General features: G+C 36.5%; 2 protein-coding genes across 2 annotated transcripts in view; both read left to right on the top strand.

Moving 5' to 3' along the window:
* The window catches only part of LOC122414001 (zwei Ig domain protein zig-8-like), a 280,634-nt gene extending 273,018 nt beyond the window's left edge, over positions 1-7,616 (top strand). Inside the window, exon 6 of the mRNA XM_043424741.1 lies at positions 3,190-7,616. Within this exon, the coding sequence (XP_043280676.1) occupies positions 3,190-3,293 (104 nt within the window). The 3' untranslated portion in view covers positions 3,294-7,616. The remainder of the gene's footprint in view (positions 1-3,189) is intronic.
* An 11,686-nt stretch (positions 7,617-19,302) lies between these two features.
* LOC122414003 (uncharacterized) lies at positions 19,303-21,572 on the top strand. The gene is made up of 2 exons (XM_043424744.1): positions 19,303-19,736; positions 21,049-21,572. The coding sequence occupies exons 1-2, from the start codon at positions 19,385-19,387 to the stop codon at positions 21,246-21,248; spliced, it is 552 nt and encodes a 183-aa protein (XP_043280679.1). The 5' UTR covers positions 19,303-19,384; the 3' UTR covers positions 21,249-21,572.
* Positions 21,573-23,873: the final 2,301 nt, after the last annotated feature.

Raw genomic sequence — 23,873 nt, 5'->3', positions numbered from 1 at the left:
TGGGAAAAATTCAAGGTCGATGAGGGACCTCTAGATATTGATCAACAACAGTCTACTTGTGTGAAGCTTTGTTTTTGAGTATAAACTGAAGATTTTTGAAGCAACAATTGAAAAAAAAAGTTGCCCAAAAACGACACAACCTAGTCTCTATGCCCATCGATCTATATCGAAACCACGTGTGTCGGTTCCTCGCCTAATTCTCACATCTCTCTCTTTCTCTCTCACTCTTTCTATCTACTGATACATCTTCACGTAATATTAATTACAAATGAAAATTCAGCATCTGAATGAATGAATGAAAATGAAATTGACAGCATCTCGAACGAAATCTTCCCGATTATAAATTCAGAATACAAACACACGAGAAAATTCAAACTCAAACGTATATAAACCAAACAATAATATATGAATAACTTTGAGGTGTTCAAAGTTCGACTGAAACGAATTTCGATACACGAAACCCGTTGCTTCGTACGAACTTGGTAACGCTTACATAGGAAAAACTCCAAAAAAAATAACTATTTATAAAAAATGTCGCAGGCGTCATAAAAGTTGGTTCATATAAGACGACGTCAGGAGGTGAATAGGCAGGAAGAAAAAAGAAGTCAAAAATTGATACCCTTGCATATCATGCAAATGGCGAATCGCGAAGGCCATTTTTTCATACATATATATAGAAATATATACGTACTGCGAGGTTTAGGAAGAATGTAATGCTCCAAGGGAAGATAAAGTGGGACGCAAAGGAGTCAAGTGTTTATGAGATACGCAGGCGTATATAAACTTGTCCTGCTAAACTTGACAGCTATAACTCCCGTTCCAGCCTCTAGCGATATACGGAAGAGAGACATGAAAACTGTCAATGTATGCAGTAGGCTATAGTGAAACGGCAATTTTCAGAAAATATGCACAGAATTAAGCCACGGATTTCCATCATTTTTCAACGGACACGAAATCAACCACGTTATTCTCGCCGTTTCGGAGAAAGGACATTGACATTCAAATGGCGTTACAAAAAAGAGCATAAAAATCGGCGAACGAAGCGCAACGCGACGTTATTGTTAATATTCGACCAAAAATTATTCGAGTAACCCGCGATAACTTGTCAATTTGAATACTCAATAAAATGAAAAACTATAACGGCACGAGCGATGTTCCGCCCTAATATGGTTCGACATCTGCTACATGCGTAAAAACGACAAAGAAAAAACTTTTATACTACTTTTTATGAAAACCCGAATACGTTAAAACATTTCCGCTCACCCTCCCTCGCTCTTTATATACGGTACATAGTTACATTCAACGTTGGAAAGTTTGCATGCTCGATATCGATTTTAAGAAAAATCGCTAATTCAGTGATAATGAAATTGGTACGCTCAGTACCAATTTCCCAGTACAATCCTAATAATCTTAGTTATCGTTTCTCCAAATTTCAATAGTTCCAGATTCCTTCGGTTACTTATTGATTCGAAAAGCAAGAGCAGGCTCGAATAAATGAAAAATTCTCATTGAGCAATAGTGATTGTAAAAAAGGATATACTCGAGCTTTTGCTTCTGAGATCGGTAGACAACTGTGCGTTTTTATAGATCCGCGATGGTGCGGCATGCTTCGTACCTCTGAAAACGGGCTTTCTATCCGCGAGTGTAAACGACCATAATTTATCACACCACTCGCGCGGAGAAGAGTGCAGAGATGGCTGTATATAAGCAGACAAACCAACAGAATTTGGCTGAATCTAAGCGATATTAGACCATCTTCGGTCCATACAGCTATTTTATATTAATGCACCTCACCTGCTTCCTCACTTGCAATTTATATCGACAGCAGGTCTATCGAATTTTAGCACCAAAAGCCGAAAATTTACAATTCGAACGATGAGAAATTCACATCCCAAATATTAGTGAACGCGAACAATCGAACAGGATACTCGATACCTAAAAAATGGCTGGAAATCACTCTTGAGAACTGGAATGTCGATCATAGTAATATGAATAAAAAGTGGTTATATCAATTCTTAGAGGTCTTCTCAGTTCGTACGTTTTAATCTCAAATTCGTTCAAATAATCCATAAGAGGATGGATCAGTCGACGAAATGATCGGGCACTCTTCCCCCTTTTAAGCAGTACTGCAGAACTCGCTAAGCGCTACTGCGCCGCTAAACATCGCGGCACGCGTCTTTCTCCAAGTTCCGATGCTCTGGGCGCATAAGAAACTTGATGAGAGACGGGTATAAACAATTTCAATTGCTTATACGGAAGAACGTTAGTTCTTCCGATTTTCTAACTGGACAGCTCAATATGAATTGAACTCTCCAGTGATTTGAACTATACCCAACGATTTTCATCGTTGGGCAGTTCAATAAGAATTGAAATCTCCAGTGGTAATAAACCACTGGATTCTCGCTTCAATAAGCAGTGCAAATGAGCACATCGTCAATTTGTATTGTTGTGCACTTACGTATAAAATTACGAAATATGCGCGATTAAAAAAATATACATTTTTTTCGACCGCTTCTCACATTTTAACGTTGTGAGGTTAATCATTATGTTATTTTCATTCCTCGCACTCGTTGCATAAAACAATTGTTTCCACAAACGCTGGTTCAATGCTCGTTACGTTTCCGCACAACACAACACTTTTCTCCATAATCCACGACGCGAGCAACATCCCGATTTTTTTCAAGTAATGAAACCTGGAAATTTATGCTTGCCGCACGAGCTCGGAGTTTTGGCTGTCAAACGACTCAGGGTTACCTTCGTGAAAGCAGGACAATCGATGATTGAGAATATCGCGATCGCGCAGTAAAACGGAAGTTCCGGCTAACCAAAATTTGACGAAATCGGTATACAGTTGATCAATTTTCAAAATGAAAATTTGTCGTCAATTTTACTCCGATGGTAACGAAAAAAAAAATGTTTTTGAGAATTTCACAAATACCCTCCGTCGGATGATTTGTGCCATACCACTGTATACAGAATTAAATTTTTAACAAAATCAGTTGGACAGTGTTAACAAATTTCGCAACTGAAAATTCGATAGCGGCGAAACGACTGATCCATCTTCATAAGCAGAGTTATTCGAAAAATATCAATTTCACTCGTATGAGTAACTTTGCTGAAATTTAAGTTAAGAACCATTGATTCTTAATGTTGGGAACTAACGAAAACGTTTATTTTGTAAAATTTCAGAAGAACATCCAGCAGCGATGCAGCACGGTAACACAGCAGCGGGTTCCCCAACATGCAAAACGATTCTCATAACAATCGCATTTCTTCTTGGACAGTTGAGATAATTTCCGTTTCAAAGGAGAAAATGTAAAGGAGCGAAGAAGCAAACGCGCGTTCTCGAAAGCCCAAGAGAAGGACAGAGAGAGAGAGAGAGAGAGAGAGAGAGAGAGAGAGAGAGAATAGGGGCATGAGGAGGGAAGTGGAAGAGGGAGAGAGAGAAAGCGGTAACCGTGTAGGACACAAAAAATAAATAGATATTAATAATAATTCTCCAATAAATGTACTACATTGCCCGAGAAGGTGTGTTTATTCTTTAATAAGCAATGAGCCAAGTGAGATAACGGTGTAAACCTCGTATGTATTACGAGGCATAAATTCTGGATGAAACGAATGTATGTGATTTATCTGTGAAAAAGAGGGCAAAACAAAGAAAGTCAACGATTCCTCTTTCCGTCTCTCTTTTTCTCTCCATAATGAGAAAAATAAAAAGACTCAATAGAACAACCGTTTGCACAACCCCTTCTCCGTAACCACCCGCCGAGTGTTTTAGGGTGAGCCCATTAAAAATTTCTACAGGGTCGAAATTATTGAGTTTCGTCGACAAGACCGTGAGGCGAAATAATTAAAATGTAGCTCCGTAAATGTATGGTGAGCTATGTACGTCCTCGATGTCGAGAAAACTCGCAAAAATGGTTTCTCTTATACATGTGTAAATACGTGTGTATGGCCATAGCACCAAAATTCTCGATAATGGATATATGATGAAACATTTTTAAAAATGTAACTGCACGTATCTGCGTTAATGAAGCGCATTAAAAAATGTATAGAGAAATAACAAGAGCAAGAGAAAATTATTACGTAGACTGGAAGAAATAAAAAGAGTTCTTCATTATTAAAACACTTTTTTCTTTAACGCGAAAGAACGTTGACGGCAGATCGTTAACAAATTTTCATTAACTTTTGTATAGTTGTCAATATTTTTCTACCCACGTAACATTTTCATTCATCGATCGACATTTATAAATACAAATGTATCGATACCTCTTTCTCAACCTCGATCGCAAGTGATCGTCTATCTATTATTTTGTACATTTCACTCATTTACTCCCATCGTCTTTTGGCTCATGAACGACTGCAAAATGACTATAAGAGATTCGCTAAATAAAAATTATTCATCTTTTTTTTCAGGGCATTTGAATTTTTGTAAACGTTTTTCTAGATTTTGTCTCCTTCCTGGGAATTCGTTAACGTGAAAAATTCAAATTCTGGCTTGTTGATAAAATTCAATGGGTAATATTGAATAGGGGCTGCCGAAGGGTATAACGGAGAGAAAAATAAGGTTTGATAAGACTCAGGGCCTGGGGAGGTTGGAGACGAAGGAATTTGATATGAAAAGGCCAACGTGACTCTCGTCGCGTGAACACAAGATCGTCTTCGATGATAATGTCAAACGATGGTATATACATATATATGATAATGTCTGATTATTATCATTTGCTGCCGCTGATATTGCCGACATAGCGTCAGGTGTGAAAGAACATAGTATAAAAGGAATAACAGAGAGAAAACGAGAAATTCTTCGCAAAATCGTTGCCTTCCGGTCATGAAACGCAGCAATGCACCAACGGGAAAAATGAGAAAAATGAATCCATTCGCACGATTGTAGATACGTACTTGGGTGCCTGCACAACGATCAAATCATCAAGCGCTAGAAGATCGACACTCTCATATCTCTTTATGCGTGTGCACTCATACGTATACGAGCGTTTGCACAAAATGTTCAGTAAATTTTCGACTGTTCCTCCCGACAATCTCACGCAGGATTCTGACCAGCAACTCGTTGCGTTGTTCCTTAAATGTCTAAACAAATTCCTCCTTTTTCATCTCCGCGAATATTCAGACGCGATATGCGAACAATTCGAGCTATATCAAATTTTTAAATTCACATTTTTCACCAATGTGTTCGAGTACAGACTCGAACAGAAGCTAGTTTAAATTTGGCACTAAATAATCTCGTTTTATTTTTTGTATTGCTTCATCGAATATATCTGACGTCATTGAAAAAATGGGAGGGTTCGAAATAAGCACACGTTGCCCCGAGTAACTATTACCGACGACTTCACTCTTTCCAGGCTCGATACTGTTGTTCATCTTGGGTTGAAACTTAATAAAATATGTTAAATTTCGCTACTTGTTTTTTTCTCTTCGTCACCGAGATAAATTTTGCGAACAATGGGGAGCAATCTGTTTCAATAATCGTCAATTAGCATCATGTCAAGTCTTTTACATTCGAAATGAACAGCTGAAGAGGCTTGACGAGTCACAATCTCAAGACAGAACCCTCGAATAGAACATAGTATACCACACGTGAACAATGACAATGTAAATCCGACCACCAATATGAACGCTCGATCGAAAATCGTTCTGTTTTATATCGACCACCCCAAATACCTGTTTGGGCAAACAACTTCTACGTATAACTGTAATAATCGCTATATGAAATAATACCATGCACGTATTAACGTATGTGCATTTACCACCGAATATGATTGTCCCATCGATTTTGAATGTACTATTTGTGTTTCTTTATCTTTCCAATTTTACAATCAATTTAATTTTTTCCATCGGCGAAATGAAATGCGTCGTGCCACCACTTCGATCGTTCAGTATCGGCGTCAGGCTTGTAATGAATAATAACTAGATGCGCCTGTATGGATGCGGGTATGTTTCGAGAGCGCGCGCGCGAGCACACGTTGTGACCAAATGTTCGCTTGAGAGTTGGAGTCGAGTCGACGGAGTAGTAGCGTTCAAACTAACTAAGCAGATACTGTATTTATTTTGAAGACGAAAAAGGAAAATAGTTTTCCCGAGTTATTTCCCATTTGCAACATTCCTCTCGTCTGATTTCTACTGGAACCACTGCTTCGGAATTCAACTTTATACTTCCGAACATCCCCGTTGAATCGGAATACAATGTAGTAGCTTTCCGAAATTATCACCCCTTCTCCACCGCTCCAAAAAAAAAAAAATGATAAAGGCAACTTTTGCGACTCGCATTTCGCACCAATTGATTCTTATTCGGCGTAGACCGCGGACCACAAACGTGTGACGCGTTCAATGAGTTGTGAACCCTGTGAAAATTTATTGAATACATTCAGAATTACGTGTACGCGTAAAAATACGCGTTGTGCGTGTACGTATGCGTGTACGTCTAGATGGTAATGAAAAATATTGCTCAAGCAATGAAATCGCTCAATAATACTACCATATATTTCATTTTCCATTAAGTACTTGATCTTTTTTCATCATCGATGAATTATGAAATTTTAGAGCAATACGATTTGTACTCGTTTTCAATAATATCCCATGCTGTTTCTGCGGAAGCAACGGGATCAAGAGACACCGAAGCGGTTCGACTGCAATTACATTAATACCCATACAAAAACCAAACGAATAATTCGATCGAAATTTTTGTTACAACGATTCAGAGTGGATCCAATTTGATCAAGTGGATTTTCGTTATAAAGAATGTTCGATCACACGCTCCGTTCGATTTGGAAAACGGAAAGCCTCGCGTTCCATTATTTTCACAGAAAAATGAATTTATTGTTGGTGCACGAAATATCCGAGGTATGCAATTTACATTGCGTTCCAACGCTCGCAACATCCATATTCCTCCCGACTAAAATAAGCCTCCGAACCTTATCAACAGCCTCGATGTGGGTTTATAAAAAAAGAGAAAAGTCACAGCCCCGCTGTTATATTATGTAAATTGAGTGTTAAGCCATAAAAGCCCGAGCAGAAGAAAGTACTGCGAATGTTATTGAACGGAACTGAGAGTGAAAAGTTTTGTTGAAGTATTCTTGAAGAGGCGTTTGCGAGTGAGAAGAAAAACAATTCAATCGGCGTAGCCAGGCATTAGTGTTGTGTACAAAAAGAAAACAAACAAAAAACGAATATGTTGTACTTGCGAAATTTTCAAGAGAAAACAAAAAAGAAATGTAATTCCTACACAGTTGAATGTTAATACTGGAGTAATTGTAGATTACGAAATACCGTTTTAATAAGTGTCTCGCCCCTTTTTTCACCTTCTTTCAAACGCTCGTTTTGTTACTTAGTTAGCCATCGTGTCCTCTCCTCCGATCCATTGACTTGTGAAAGCGAGCATTCCCTCGTCGGGATAATATACTTTACCGACATGCTTCCGTCATTCGCTCCCCCCCCCCCCCCCTTCGCCCCTCTTTCTCTGTCTATGACCCCGTTAAGATTTCATTGTTTCGGTGCATGCGTATTTTCCGCGCATTCTTGTATATAATATATTTTAATCTTGTAAATAAATTATATCCATAAATAATTTAAGAAAATACATGAAAACTCGTCCTTATGAATTTTCGGATTGCGATTTTTTTCATTATTTGCCCTCCCTCATCCTCAATATCAATTGAAAAATTTTGATGCCTAATTTTGCACAGAGGGGAAACAAATAGTCTTTTAGAAATAAAAATCAAGGGAGTGAACTGTGAAGATGTGCTGGTTTCCTACTCCTGTGTTGAGCAAAACAAGCTACAATCGGTGGTTGCACGAAAGCAATTAAATCTACCGAGGAAATGATCACAGTAATTGTTGCTCATATGTTCATATATTTGTTAAGAAATACATCGAGTGTATCATGAAAGAATTTTTTCCGTCTATGCCACCGTGATTTTTCGACGGGAAGTTGCAAAAGTCCCTTGTACATCTATATCGGATTCGGTCCGAAATGTTTTTGCGTATGCATGCGCCATCGTTCCGCAGCGAAACTCGTATACACTTTCATGGATTCCCGTAGGAAAAGCTCACTCTCAAAGTTTTTCTACGTTCGCTTCAAATACCTCAACGCGCAAAGTTCATTCCCGATGCTCTACCGAATTGCAATGGCTTTTGTGAAGCAAACTTTAAAATCAAAGTGCTGTTTCCAAGCCTCATAAATAAGTGGAATATCACGAACTCGTGGCCAAAGATAGACGAAGAATGTCTAAATGAAGATGAGAAAAATTCAAAGCCAAAGAAGAATTATCACATTGCGATAAAAAATATAAAACAGAAAACTAATAACGAATTGAAAGGAAAAATGATAATATACAGTTTGAGTCCCATTGCTCGAGGCATTTCAGTCTTACGTTTATCCAGAATTGTTCGACTAAAACATTGATATTCTTTTTGATCATTCTTCTTACGAAATTTTATTTCCAGTTGTTTTGAAATAAGAAAAGACCCATGTATTAACTAATGATATAATTTATGGGTAAAAAATACGAATGAACGGAAAGCGAACTAATGAAGCATCATAGTCAAAATCAGAATAATGCGGTAGAATCTTAGTAAAGGTTCGTTACCCAGACGTTTCACGGGCTATCTTTTTTGACGTTGTTATTCAATTTTTTTTCATTTCGCTCACGCTTAAAAACATTAAATAAAACAAAAGAAAAACCAAATCCCGGATGAATCTCCCACGTAACATGAAAAATACTTAAACATATAATATCAAGCTTAAGCAAAGGGTTTTTCATCTGCACTGGCACACTTTTCTCATGCGCACGTATTTTTGTGCTTGCCGCCGCATGCTTAATCTCCGAAATATTTTGAATAATCCCTATTTTTGTCTTTTTTTTTCAACAAGTTCATATTTCTCCGCTTTTTCAATATGCAACTACGAAGTCTCGCGCATATGGAAAAGTTTGGCTTGGCGGAAATAAACTTGCCTGTCAATCAGCGTTCCCTCCTTTTTAGCGGTACTGCAGAACTCGCTAGGAGCTACTGCATACTACCGCTAGACATCGCGGCGCGCGTCTTCCTCCAAGTTCCAACGCGCTGGGCGCATAAGAAACTTTATGAAAGACGGGTATAAACAATTTCAATTGTTTATACGAAAGAACGTTCTTCGTACATCTCCAGCGATTTTTCTAAGTGGGCAGCTCAATATGAATCGAACTATCCAGTGGGAAAAATCACTATATTCTCGCTTGAGGAAGCGGTTTAAATAAATAAACAATTGATATTGTTTGTTTATAAGGAATAACAATCGTTCTCTCTAAAACCGGTGTATAGTCGATCACTTTTTTCAACCAAAATTTCGAAATGGAAATTTGTCGTCAATTTTACATAGATTTCAATGCAACAAGGCTTAAAATCTTTGTTCCGAATTTGCGCTTCGACTGACAGGCCAAAATTTCGATCCGTTCATTTCTTTCAGAATAATCATAAGATTACTCCCATGGTAATGGAAAAAAAAAATGAAAATCGGTTGAGCGACGTCAACGAATTTTGCAATCAAAAATTCGATACCGGCGAAGCGACTGATCCATCCTCTTAAGGTCGATCCCCTACGACAACCCCAATCAAAAGTTATGTACCGTCTGCATATTAAAAGGGTTGATAATTCGTTCGAATCGCGTAATCAATAACTTTGTAATGACCCTATATATACGTACTTGGTGCCAGCAGATATAGTACAAATATCATTTGCTTTCGTAAAATTTATTCTAAAGGTATTTTTGATCTGACGTCGCGAATAAATTTTTTGACGGAACTATCCGGGCTACGCTTCAACACACAGAAAAGATTGCCCATACAGACGACATTCGCTTGTTCGCTCGCAAAATATATCCTATGCAGCCTAAACCTTCGTACTTCTCGAGACTATATCTGTCAAACTAGATGGTCGATCACCTTGATTTTTTTTCACAATATCTGTGATATCCTGCTCTAGCTCCTCCTCGTTTTTTATAAACTTCCTAATTTTAGTACTAGCGGTAGAATTAATAATGTGCTGTTTGCCTATGCATGGTCCATATGACGATAATAATAATAATAATATTTATTTGTTTAAGATCGTAGACCTATTACAAATTATCTGTTTTACAGGCTACGTTTTACAGATATAATTTTATGATTTATCTTACTGACTAAGTATAAAAGCTCGATTTTTGCAGCTTAAAGTTATGAAGGCGTATATATTTTTTATGAACTCTGTGGGAAGTATCTCTAAACCTGCAGGGTAATCGAAGTAAATATTAGTTAAATATTTATCCCGTTGTGGTTTATGTAATTTACATTCATTTAGAATATGTCTTACAGATTCATTAGCCTTTTCATCACAGAGTAAACAAATATCTTCTCCAGAAAAACTATATCTAAAATTTTTAAATTTGAACGAAAAGAAATGTTTGCCTGCTAGCCTGCATTGAGCCATGACTCTCTTGTGGGCTAAAGGAATGTGTTGTAGCAAATAATTTTCACATGCTAGTACATTGAGTTGTTTGATTTTTTTATAATCCAAACTATAGGATGATAGCATAACTTTTACAGCGTCGGCACGAAATCTTACGCTACTCATTACTTCCATTGCAATGGGGATAGCCTTCTTAAGAGTGTCTGGCTTCATATCGTTAAGAATATGATCTAAATGGAATTCTTCTAACATCGATTTCAAGGTGGTGAACCAATTGTATCTTTTGACGTTTTCTTCTGATAGATCTAATGCTATTAGTTTATCTAGGCTGATTCTCGGATAACGGTTTGCGGGCATTTTGAGGATTCTTACAAGATAACCAAGTGCTCTTTTAATAATGAGTAATTCTAATGGGTATCTACCTGTTTCAATTCTGACCATGTACTTCGGAGTGGTAGGAGATATTGCGAGAAGGGACTTAAAGAAGCGTTGTTGTATTATTTCAATGTGATTGGTGTAATTTAGCCCCCAAATCCCTGCACCATAGAGTAATGTTGATTCGACAACTGCTTTGAATATTTTAATATTCGCTTCCCAACTATTCATGCGCGTGGCTATCATTGGAGACCAAACACTGCCGATTGCAAGTTGTGCTCTTGAAACGAAGTGCGATGCAGCCATATTGAAGAGTCCTGAGCGAGAGAAAGGGACACCCAGATAGACATACGATTTGACAATTTCTAATTGTTCATTTTTGTACCTGAAGGGCCGTGATTTTCGAATTCTTCCTGCTTTTTGGCATATCATGATTTTCGTTTTCGAGGTATTAACCACTAATTTGTTATCGTCACAGTATGCTTCGAGTATGTTTAATTTGTTTTGTAAGCCTATCGCGTCCTCCGCGGTTATAATGAGGTCATCTGCAAATAATAATAGTTCCATATTCTGTTTAGTTTTTCTACATCCTTTCTCTATGAAGAAATCCTCTATATCCGCTAGTAATAGTGAGAATAGGATCGGGCTGGCCGGGTCCCCCTGTAGCACCCCTTGTGTGGTTTCTATTTCTCTAGTTCTGTTACATCCATTAATTCTTACCTGAAATCGAGCACTTTCATAATAGTTTTGTAATACTGTCACCATTTGTGTTGAGACACCTAATTTTAGTAATTTTTTCCACAACACTGTATGCGTTACTGAGTCGAAGGCTCTCTTGAAATCTATAAAAGCTAACCATATTTTCCCTCTTGGTTTGCTCACTGCTGTACTTATTTTTGTGTTCAAAGTAAATAAATTATCCTCGCAGGAACGTTTTTCTCTGAATCCTGTTTGTGCTTCAGGGATTATATTATTCTGTTCTGCCCATTGGTTTAGTCTGTTAGCCAAGATTGTTGTGAATATTTTTGCAAGCGTGTTTGCAAGTGTTATGCCTCTGTAATTCATTGGATCATGGATATCGCCTTTTTTGTAAAACATTATAACCTCTGAGTTACCCCAATCCCTCGGTATTACTCCCGTAGAAAGCGTTCTATTAAATAAGTGTATAATATAATCTCTCCATTTGGGCGGCATAGCCTTGTAAAAGAAACTCGGAATTCCATTCGGCCCTGGTGCTTTATTCGCTTTTAACTTTTTAATATTTACCAACAATTCGTCTGTTGTGATTGGATTATCTAGTACTGCATTCCTGGCTCTCCGTGGAATTTCCAGATTTTCTTCTCGGTTCGGCAGTATTGACCGATAGAAAGTTTCCCACTCCTCACATGATATTGGACACTTGTTTATTTTCCTTTTTCGAAATCTATTAACGACACCCCAGAAATTCTTTGCATTTTTTACATTTGAGACTGCTTTTGTGACCGATTCAAAGTATTGTTTTTTAGTTATTTTTACAAGTTTGATATATGCTTTCCGTTGTTCTTTAAATTGTATTTCACTACCTATCGTTTTATTCTTTATCCAGACTTTATAGAGCTTTCTAATTTCCTTTTTTGTTTCTCTACATTTTTTGTTAAACCATGGCTTATCTTTTCTTCTTATTAGAGCTGCCTTTGTCATTTTCCTGACCATTTCTAGTTCAATGGCACTGCTACGGATCGCGGTTGTAATGTGACGGCTTACTTCATCCGGGTTCTCGCTATATACTATTAATTTCTTATTCATGTTCTCCCAGAAATCTTCATGTTTTTCAGGTTCCCATTTTAGAATTGGGTTAATCATGTTTATACTATTTTGTTCATTCGGTGTGTTGGGTGTTGACACGTCTAGCCATACCTTAATTGGGAGGTGGTCAGAATTGCCTATATTCAATACTGCGAAGTCATTAATCCACTCTATGCAAGCCACATTAATCCAAACCATGTCTAACACACTACTACCTCTCCCAATAAATGTAATATTCCCGTTTGGGTCTGCTTGCGTTCGTCCGTTAAGTGTAAAAAGTCCCAGTCCAACGAGGTTATCTACGAGAATCGAGCCATTATGATTATTATACTTATCACATGACTTCCTTTTGTGTGATATTTTAGACGAATATACTATGTTTTCATCTATTTGATTGTTCAGTCCGATACGACCATTAAAGTCACCACCGAGAATTATTGGGATGTCGTGAATCTCCATAAGATCTTGAATGTAATTTGTTAACATTGTTAATCTTTCATTATAGTGATGTTCTCTTATATATACCGTAATTACTATTACCTCAAGTGCATTAATAGTACATTTTATCGCTATCCATATGTTACTTATATTTAGTACTGTGTAACTTGAGACTAATTTTTGGTTAAGTAAGATACATAACCCCCCACTGGCTCTACCTGCTGAATAGTCTTTAGATGCCGGACTAGTTATAATGTCATGCACATTGAAAAAAGAATTCGACATGGCGATTGAATCATCCAGTCTCCATGTTTCAGTCAACCCTATAATTGCGCAATATTCAACATCTTTTTCAAATTCGTCTACTGTTAGTTCGAAAAGATTTTTTAACCCGTGCACATTCCAAAACATGATACTCTGTTTCATAGAAGCTTCTCTTGTTTGTGTTAACCTCAAGTTCTCATTTTTATTATGATTATTACCCTCTCTCACTGCCGGATTGGTGTCGGTTAGTTGATGTTCTTTGTCGTCTTGTGTCAGGTTGTGCTGTTGTGCCATCTCATTACCGTCAGTTGTTGTTTCCACGCTCATTCTTTCATTGCAGACGTCGATTCTGTTATGGGTTTCCCTCCGCCAGATGTCAGTGTCGTAATTTCCTTCGTTCCCTTTATCCGTGTCATTAGGAACGCTGTTGTTCGTTTGTTGTTCGGTTACGGGTAGATGGCGCATTGCGCGATGATGGTGATTTTGGGTGCTGTGCGTCTTCCACAAGACCGTCATACTTCCATATATAATTTTTGCCATCAATTTGAAGTTTTTTGTAACCGATTTTGATTTGTCGCCCATTACTTTCCTCCGTTCGAGCAATAGCTATAATATTGTTCTGAATTTGTCGTTCTCGCGGCGTACGGTCATGTGTGATGTAATATGGCGAGTCTTTCAAGCGATTCCTGTTGTCCATAACCCTCTTTTTATCATTTGCTTCTTCCAGTTTAGCTAAAGTAATCCCGGAGTTCCCGTCTTTTCCTCTTTTCCCAATAGGGTATGCCTCCCTGATTTTTACTCTCACCTGTAGTATTCTTTCAAGAAACTCCTCTACGCTACCTTTGGTATCGTAGGGCTCGAGCTTGAGTCCATGAATGACGATGTTCATTTTTCGATCTCCCCTGTCTCTTGCTTCTTCTTTTTCCTCGAGGTAGTGAATTTTTTCTTGTAGAACATTTTTTTCCTCCTCCCATTGTTGATGGTGTTTTGTAAGATCGTCTTCGATTCTATTGATGCGATCCCATGCTTCTTTCGCCTTTATGCTGTCCTCAGTCAGTTTCGTAACCATGTCTGTCAGATTCTCCAGTTTATCAAGGATTCTGCTTAGATCCTGTGAATTTTGTTGTTCTTCGCTCGAAGTGTTTAACCCTTCTCCTCCACTTTTGGTTTGAGATTGAGTTTTTCTCTTAATTATATCCGTGATTTTCTGGGTGGATTGGTTTTTTTTCCCAAGTCCTTGTTTCGTTTCTAAATTCTTACCCGCCATAATCGTCAGTTTTGTTTCACTTGCAACTCAGATACGCGCGGTCTAACCTCACTTTTTACTATCTTTCTGTTTAGCTTACAGGTTATATTAGACTAACGATCTTTTCTAACATTTAGTGATTGTACTGTTTATTTCTGAATTGATGTTTATTCTAGGCACTTTTTAACAAGTTTGTCACAGAAAATCAACGAAATTTTACGGAAATTCACAGGAGCTTGCTAGAGTACGTCTACTCGCATCCCGCGTTGAATATTGATCCCCCATGGTCCATATGTTACGTGTTAATTGAGTCAACTTCAATTACATATATCTCGGGTTCGGGATGGTGAAACTTGTTAAAATTTTGTAGAGGTGTTGTTCATATGTTAAACAATACGTATGCCAAATTTAAATGATTTCCTAATTTAACTGTCTCGTGGACGAACCTCCTTAAGGCCTAAGCCTAAGCCTTTTCCTCGCCACGTGACCTCCGGCCAATCACGTGAAATTGGTCGGATATGAAAAGTATATCAGAATGGAGGTTCTCGCGGTGCTCTGCACATTTGTCGACGGAGTGAGCGCCGAGTGCCTCCCGACTACCAACGCTTCTTTGTTCACCAACAAACTTCTAACTCTATCCACGATAAACCAGCATCTTTTCACCGCCTCCACATCATTTCTTCCATCCAGTAACTCCGAGCGACTACTATCAAACGATTCAACCGAGGTGGAACATCACGGCTTGGATTCTTGCGCTCTCCCCTCCTCTCCACCATGCTCTCAAGTCAGCGCGGAATTTTGGATCCGGTAGCTGCAATCTCCAACAATCTTAGGGCTTAATGAACAGTCGCTGGTCATATTATTCTATAACGAAATATTTTCTCAAGCATTCTTATCGCTCACATTCCGCATCGCTTCCGGACGACCTCGGTGATCGTGTCCACGTCATCTTAAGGCCGGCGCACACTATAGTGACGGAGCGGGCCGCATCGCAAAGCACTTGAAAAATGCGACAGCACACACTAGAGACGAGCCGGGCCGCATCGCATCGCAGTGAGAACAAAATTCTCTACTTCAGTCAGTGTTGTTCATTTTCGAGTTGTCGAAAATCATCGCACTGTCTTTTTTTTTTTTAATATTACTCAGAACTTCACTTACTCCATCGCTTCACTCTTATGCCACTAAATAAATTTATCTGACACGATCGCGATCGAATGTGTTGCAATTGTGTCCTCCTTTTTTCTACGATCTGAAATACGCACATGAACGAACTCCGAGCACAACATCGACAACCAATCAAAGTACGCGTCTATAGCAGCTTCAAAAATAACTCGCACTTCGAGATTTCGTGACAACTCTTCTTTTATGAAAGGATCGAGTCCAATTTACGTAACCGATCACATACAATGATGCTAAATGTAGGTGGTGTGCAGGCATCCGCTCATCTCCGTTACATCGCTCCGCTCCGCATTAGTGGCAACGCACCCTTCTCTGTATCCCAAAAAACAGTATTTATTATTAACGAAAACGCTGCAGGCCTTCATCGGGAAATTTTATCAAATGCGTCAAAGTTTTTTCGAAGATTGCAGATTCGCTAGGGGTCCGGCTTCCCTAAGTTACATATGAACGGCAAACAGATATTTAAGGTATAACTGGATGGATAGCTCGATCAAAAATTATATCTGATTGGAATATCCGTACTTCGTGATGCAATAAAAATCTAAAAAATTCAACAACATTTGGAAAGCTATGCACAACAATTATCAATAATAATATTGCCCAAAAATTAATAACAAATTAATAATCATTTTGCGGTGACCCATTGTTTGTTTTTTACGAATCAAATGTGTGTATTTTTCCTCATGAATTTTTTCAGAATTTTCGTAGATTTTTGAAATTTCTTGAAAAGACTTTGAAAAAAATTTTTAAAAATTTGAATTTTGGATATGTTTTAGAAGACATATTAACCATCAATTTTGAAAAGTCTCAAGGTTACTAGATCAAAAATGTACAAATAGAGCCACTTAAAAAATTTAAAAAAGGAAATTTCAGAAATCCACGAAAATCCTGAAAAAAATCATGAGCATTCAGAAAAATGCGCACATTCGATTTGTCAAAAAAAAACTAGGGTTTACTATAAAATTGTTAAAAAATTATTTATTTAAACAATTTATTAAGAACTTTTGGGCAATATTATTATTGATAATTGTAGTTCATAACTTTCCAAATGTTGCTGAATTTTTTCAGATTTTTATTGCATCACGAAGTACGGAAATTCCGATCAGGTACAATTTATCGGCTGGGCTATCCATCCAGTAATACCTTAACAAGCAATTGATTGCGGTCAAAAAAACGGATTGACCATTTTTTTCATTTGTCATTAGCCGCTTAACTAAGAATGCTAGCGCATTTTTGTTTCGGACTTTTTTCACACAGAACATTATGATGAACAACTTTTATCGCAAAATTTTTTCGATAGAGCACTTTCCAAAAGTAGTAACTAAAAAACATCAATTTATTCTTGATAATTTTTTATTACTAAAACGCTAGTTGGATTTATACGAAAACTCAGGGTTATATTCCTATAGGCCCAAACAACCTATAAAAAAATTGGCTAACCTCTGCACTTGTTGAATAGAACTTTTGCTAAGGCACTACAATGGCTGTACCCTAGGGTGGCCGCAATTCAGGTCACTTTTTTTTGCAAATTCCTTCGCGGAAACATCATCAACATCATAAAAAAAAACGTACACTAAATTTTAATGCGCTAAGAGAATTTAAACAATTGTCACCGAAGAGTTGAAGCTTTAAATCCAAAACACGTGTATTTATCAAACTTGTTACTTAATTATTATCTGCCTCCCATAATAATGACGATAGAAATCTAAAATTTGGCACACTTGTTGTTCATATTAAAAGGTAGGTAATGTATTTTTTTCAGATTTTTCCGAAGATTATTTCCATGATTTTTACCGTTACAAAGATAACGATATTTTTGATTTTTTTAGTACTTTCATCACGGTCAATCGAAGCACTTTTAACCTTTAGAGGACCGGCATTTGAGAGTTGAAATCGCCCTTGAAAAGTGCTCAAATTAGTGTCTTGTATCACGTATAAACTATATACAAAGTTCATATCACAGGGTGAACCGATATCCGGTCCTCTAGAGGTTAAACGTCCCTTTGAAGCATTTAGACAAAGTTTGAGCCGTAATCAACACTGTACACTTAACAATAACTCATCAAAACCTGAAATTGTGTGAGAATTCATCGATGAAGCGCTCCCCAAATAAAGTCCCTCTGACAACGTTTGGATACGTTTTTTAAAAATTTCAGACGACTTGCTTCATAATTAAATTTAGTTTCTCATCATTAGTGAATCTTTTATTTCAACTTTTGAAGAACCTGTGAAGTTACATGGAAAACAATTTTTTTCCCAAATCAATGAGTAGAATTATTTTTTTACTTATTTAAAAATATTAAAGTAAGCTTAACGTGATATAAATGTATCATTTTATGGATCATGTTGTACGATTATTATGATTTTTTTCTATAAATTGTGTAGAAGTTTTTTGTGTAGTAGTTTTTTTGTATAAATTGTATATCTGTAGCTAAGTTTCAAATCCGTTTGATAATTTGAAATCGGACGACCTTCGGAACAGCATCCAACCTCGCTGCAAAATTCTGATTGCGTGGAATTACGCGTCAACTAATTATCCGACAGTATCTTGGTTCTGTACAGAGGAAGTACTTATCGATATCTAGTATCTCGAAAAGTGCTCACGCTATAACTTAAAGAATGTATACATACAACTTTACAGAATACATACGACGTTATAATTTAAAGAAAGATTAAAGTTTTTGATTTTCTTTCTTTCTCCTTGCATATTTTACTTCATTTTATTCAATATTAATTCTTTACAATGGGTGGTATTTTGGACTAGTTGGTTTTTGTTTTAATAGTAATAAACCGAAGAAAGGCGATTTTTTACATAAAATTCATAATTTAAAAAATAAATAAATAAACTCGAGTAGAAATCTGTGCAGTAATATATCGATCTTAGTACTTATTGGTGTATGTAATAATGCTATTTTGCTTGGGCCACCACGAGGAAAAAGGTTTTTTTCACTTCAATCAAGAGAGATACTTGAATTGATAAATTCGTAACCGAACGAACGTGGAAATAATAAATTAATAACGCACGCCATTTCTCGACAAATCTATAACTTGCGATACCTGTGTCGCATGAACCGTAATGACGTCATCGGAGTATTCACATCTGACATATAGAGGGTGGCTGAAACAAAAGCCAACGAAAGGAACTCAGGTTCGGTGACAATACGTTTATCGAGAGCCGAGTTTTTCGGGGATATTGATTATTCCTGAAAGGCTACGGAAATAGAAAATAGGTTGAATTGTGAAGTGCATTTCGGAATAATTGGACCAAAAATAATCTTATTGATCGTAATCATTAACTAGCTCACTCATTCGCCCATTGATTACGTAACATCAGTTACGATGTGAGCGTTTACCAGGAGACGCGCGGTCGCACCGACAGATATCTTTTTTTTCTATCATTTGAACAACTGTACCAACAAACGTATGTAATTCTTTGGCTGTTAATCATCCGTATCCAAGGCGGTTGATTCAATTTCATCATTTCATCATCCATTTTGATGTTCCAAAAAGTCCCGGTACTTTTATCACAAGTTTTATACATTTATTTATCGTAACGTTTCCACAGTCGTCGAACCGCGTCTCAACGCAATCGTTGTTTTTTTCACTTGAAATTTCTTCCGCCTCGCTTCTAACCTTCGCCTCTTCTGCAAATCAATGAAATGAGGCTATTTTTTTGTGTAAATTTTTTTATATATTTCGCGCTGTTTGCCGGCTTAGAAACGATAAGCGGATTTTCTATCGAAAATTATTTTTACGAATCGAACGAAAACGATGATTACGACGATGATTATGAATATCCTGAGATCAACGGCGGTATCACTTTGGAAGTACGGACTGACAAATCGAATCAACTCAAAACGAATTCGGAGTCAAAAAAAATGAAAAAGCAGATGCACGACCAACCGGCCGAGGAAGACAGTGATTGTATCCAAAGTTTTCTCCAAAACGTTGTTGATATTTTCAAGTTACTCGATTTTCTTGGTGACAGCGAGGAAGAAGACGATCCTCAGGGTTTGTACTATTCAACATTTACTCGAACAGAATTAATGAGAGACCACGAACGTGTTGCATCGGTAATTCGAAAACCTTTCGAAGGAAAGGAAAAAGCGGATTTGAATTTTCCAAAATATCGCGAAAGGCCGTAGGACCATAAGCATAGTCGTTCGGCCTTAGAAAGGTATTTGGATTATCCTTTGTGGAAATGTTGGTACTAATGTGATATTATGATCCCGCAAGTTTCAAAACTCTATCAATTTGGGTTTTTAAATAAATTAAGAAAATCAAAAATTTGGAAAATTTTTTTTCTCAACAACAGCTGAATTGATTTTAACAAAAATTGAACACATGAAAGAGGCATATAGATGCTATACTCAAGGACGATGACTAAAATATCGATTTTTCAAAAATTCGACTATCACTCTTTCGATTCATAAATTACTATAGTCAGCAATTTTCGACCAATTTTTGCTGTTTTTTGGAATTTACTCAAAATTTTTGGAGTGTATCGACCGATCTGACTCTAGATTCAGATTCAGCGCATCAAATTACATAAAAAACACCCCCGAGTAAATTCAAAAACAACTTTTATCATGCCTTTAACAGCGATTTTCCGCCATTTTTCGGTTTTTTGGACTTTACTCAAAATTTTGGAGGTATATTGGCCAATCTGACCCCGGATTCGGATTCATCGGCCCAAAATACATAGAGATTGATGGATCCGGTTCTAGGTACTGACCACTTTTTTTTTGTGTGCCAATATTTTTAATGTTCAAAAGCGGTTTTAATTGCTTTTCAATGTAGCGCACTTTTCCGTTCTATTTCGTAAATTTCATGGACATCGCTACATCGGAAAAGACATTTCAAAAGGAAAGTTTTAAAGTTGTTCCAGAAAGCTATCACAAAGAAAAAGAACAATTTTGGAAAAAATAGCCGTTTTCTAATGGCTATTATGAAGATTATCGGCTATTTTTTTCCCTGAGTATAGCTTCTATATGCCTTTTTCATGTGTTCAATTTTTGTTAAAATCAATTCACCTGTTGTTGAGAAAGAAAATTTTCCAAAGTTTTGATTTTCTCAATTTATTCAAAAACCCAAATTGATAGAGGTTTGAAACTTCCAGGATCGTAATATTACATTAGTACCAACATTCCTTCAAAGGATAATCCTGATATCTTTCTGGGACAGATTGGTTATGCTTATCGTCCTATGGCCTTTCTGCGATCGAGGAGACGTTACCCCAACGAACCCCTTCCTTTCATGCCCTCTCTACCGTCCAGCTCATTATTCTTTGAAGTTGTACAATTGTTTTCTATCTTAATTCTAGATGAAGTTTCATTGACGACCCTTTCTCCAGTCGTTAAAACCACATCGCACAAAACAGCCGAAAATATTTCTACGACAAAAGCGTCACAAGTAACAACAGCTAAAATTCCAGAAGTATCAAGTACAACGGCTAATTCGGTTAACGATGTAACTACGGCTATACCACAAAATGGCACGACTCCGGACAAAAAAAAGCTCTAAAAATCACGCTCGATATTCGTAAAACTTCATTTTATTGTATTAAATAATGAATATAATAATGACAACCAATACAAAAGTGTCCTAACGGAAAGTTATGATTGAATGAATATGAAACTCATTAACAGTTTATTGAGAATAGGGTGATGCAAAAAAAGTCGATATTTTTTTTCAGAGCTCCAATGGAAATCGTTAGTACATCAAAAAAAGTAATTTTTCAAAAATTTCAGATTTGTCGAAAGAAAATTTAGATAATGCTCAAGCCACTTTTCGATATTTTCCTGTTTTTTTTTCAAAATTAGCGACGCAAAATTTTTTTTTTGCTCTCGTAGCAGAAAGAAATTTTGTAAATCTCAAAAAAATTGAAAGGCTGCCTCGCATGATTTATTTCTTTTTTTGCTTCCTCATAGAGGAAGCTATGTGATGATGAAATTTTTTTTCCAGTTTTCATTGTCAATGTTCTCAAAATGTCCCGAAACATCGAAAAATCATATCTAGAAAAAATGTCCGGATGTGTGTGTCAATGTTATGACACTGCAAAATTCAAACGCTTATAATTCAAAAATGATTTGAGATACAGGGCTACCGTTTTGTATATATGTTAATCTGAACAAGCTCTTCATTCTCTGATAATTTTGTAAGAATTTGAAAAAAAATACGAATCCTACGATATTTTGAAATTTTTTAAAAAAAGAGTGTCGACGCTTTAACTTCCGGAAATTTTAAGATTTATTACTATTTTTTTTTTAAATAAATAGATTATCATAATAAGAAGGTTGGTATTGAATTTGGGAAATATCGGTTGAGCGGTTTAAATTTTATGATTTATAGAATTTTACGAAAATATGAGTTTTTCGAAAAATCGTCTAATCGCTTTAATTTTTGGAAATTTTGTAAGATATTTTGTATAAGTCTGTACTTCCTCTATATTTCTTCTTCTTATACATTCATATTATCGATACTATATGTCTATACTAATAGTTTAAATGCAAAGATATCATTGCTTATCACGTCTTGACTACTGAACGAAAATTTTTTTTATGTCTTTAAACAAAGAGATAAATTTAAGTTCGTAAAAGAAGGTAGAGAAAATACGATATTTCCTTGTATACAAAAAAAAATGCTGAAAATTGAAATTTGCTTTCTCAAGATGGTCAAGATGCACGGAGCTCAAGATGCACGATGCTCAAAGCTTACTCTATGAGGTGCTATATTTTTTATTTTGTCATCCTCTCACTACACAAGCACCCCAAACAAACCAAAACAATTATTAACAAGAAATGATTGATGACCTTTATACAGTAATATTTATCAAAAAAGACGCAAATTGATTTGTGCTGTTATAAGTCGTAATAACTTTTTTTTAATTTTTTTTTATGAGATATGTGTTGGTTTACCTTCTCGTGATGCATCTTGAAAACAAAAGTGTTTAAAATAAAATATGACGATTCCCAACAGATTCATCATAATCATCACAAGCTCTTTGTAGTCATTCACGTTTTTCGATCTCACGATTTATAGCTAAATATACAAAAAAAAAGAAGAAAATTATGAGAGGCAGCGTTACAATTTTTTTTGAGCGTTACAAAATTTGATAAGATTCATGATTTCATGTGATACTATACTAACACTTTCTGCTACGAGAGCAAAAAAAAAGTTCGCTTCACCATTTGTGAGAAAAAAAAAACAGGAAAATATCGAAAAGTGGCTTGAGCACTATCTAATTCTTTTCTTTAAAATTTTGAAATTTTGGGACAATTACATTTTTTTGATGTACTAACGATTTCCGTTGGAGCTCCCAGAAAAAAAAATATCGATTTTTTTTACATCACCCTAATTGAGAAGCATTTCTGATCGGATCTTCGACGATATGAAAAAATTGTGCAATTTTTCTCATCGCATATTGAGATTTTTATTAAAAAATTCTTATTCAAAGTATTTCGAAGTGAAGCCATTTTTGAATTCCAGTACTGTCCGACTTCGTGAATAACAAATATTTAATTTTCATTTGAGAAGGTACCTATTTATTTTTTTTTCCTACGTTCGATGAATCGCATCATCGTCGGTTATTTTAGCGACCGCAATGTACAGTATATGAAGACAGACGTGTACATTTCTCGATAAGCATTAGGAAGAAAAGCTGAAGAGGGGCACCGGCAATTCGTACAATAGTATTGCGATCACGTAGGTACATTGACCGATCGAAATAATCACGAAAGCAATAAGAAAATTGCTCAATTCCAAACTATTCCCGACCAAATGAAATGGCAATAACGATACAATCCCCGCACACAGGTGGATTATATCCAATGAGTTTGCCAAGCGTTGTAACTTACGTATTCCCAATTAATGCAGTTTTTCCGCAACGTCCCAATTATTGCGCGAGTGCTCGCATTATTATCAATCTCCGATATACGTTCATTTCACATATCCGCGTAAAAGAGACTTCGCTGGACCTCATCGCCAATATAACATTCAAATTTTTATTCCGTTACTGAAAGATGACTAAAGAAAAATGTACAAGATCGATTCTCAATTGTTCGTTTGAACTCGAATTGATCACATATCTTGCAAACTTATCGATCGTATGAACTCAATATTAGGATTATTATTTGGGAGCTGATAAAA

The sequence above is a fragment of the Venturia canescens genome, chromosome 7, assembly GCF_019457755.1.
Source record: "Venturia canescens isolate UGA chromosome 7, ASM1945775v1, whole genome shotgun sequence".
NCBI lineage: Eukaryota > Metazoa > Arthropoda > Insecta > Hymenoptera > Ichneumonidae > Venturia > Venturia canescens.
This window is presented reverse-complemented; position numbering and strand designations above follow the sequence as displayed.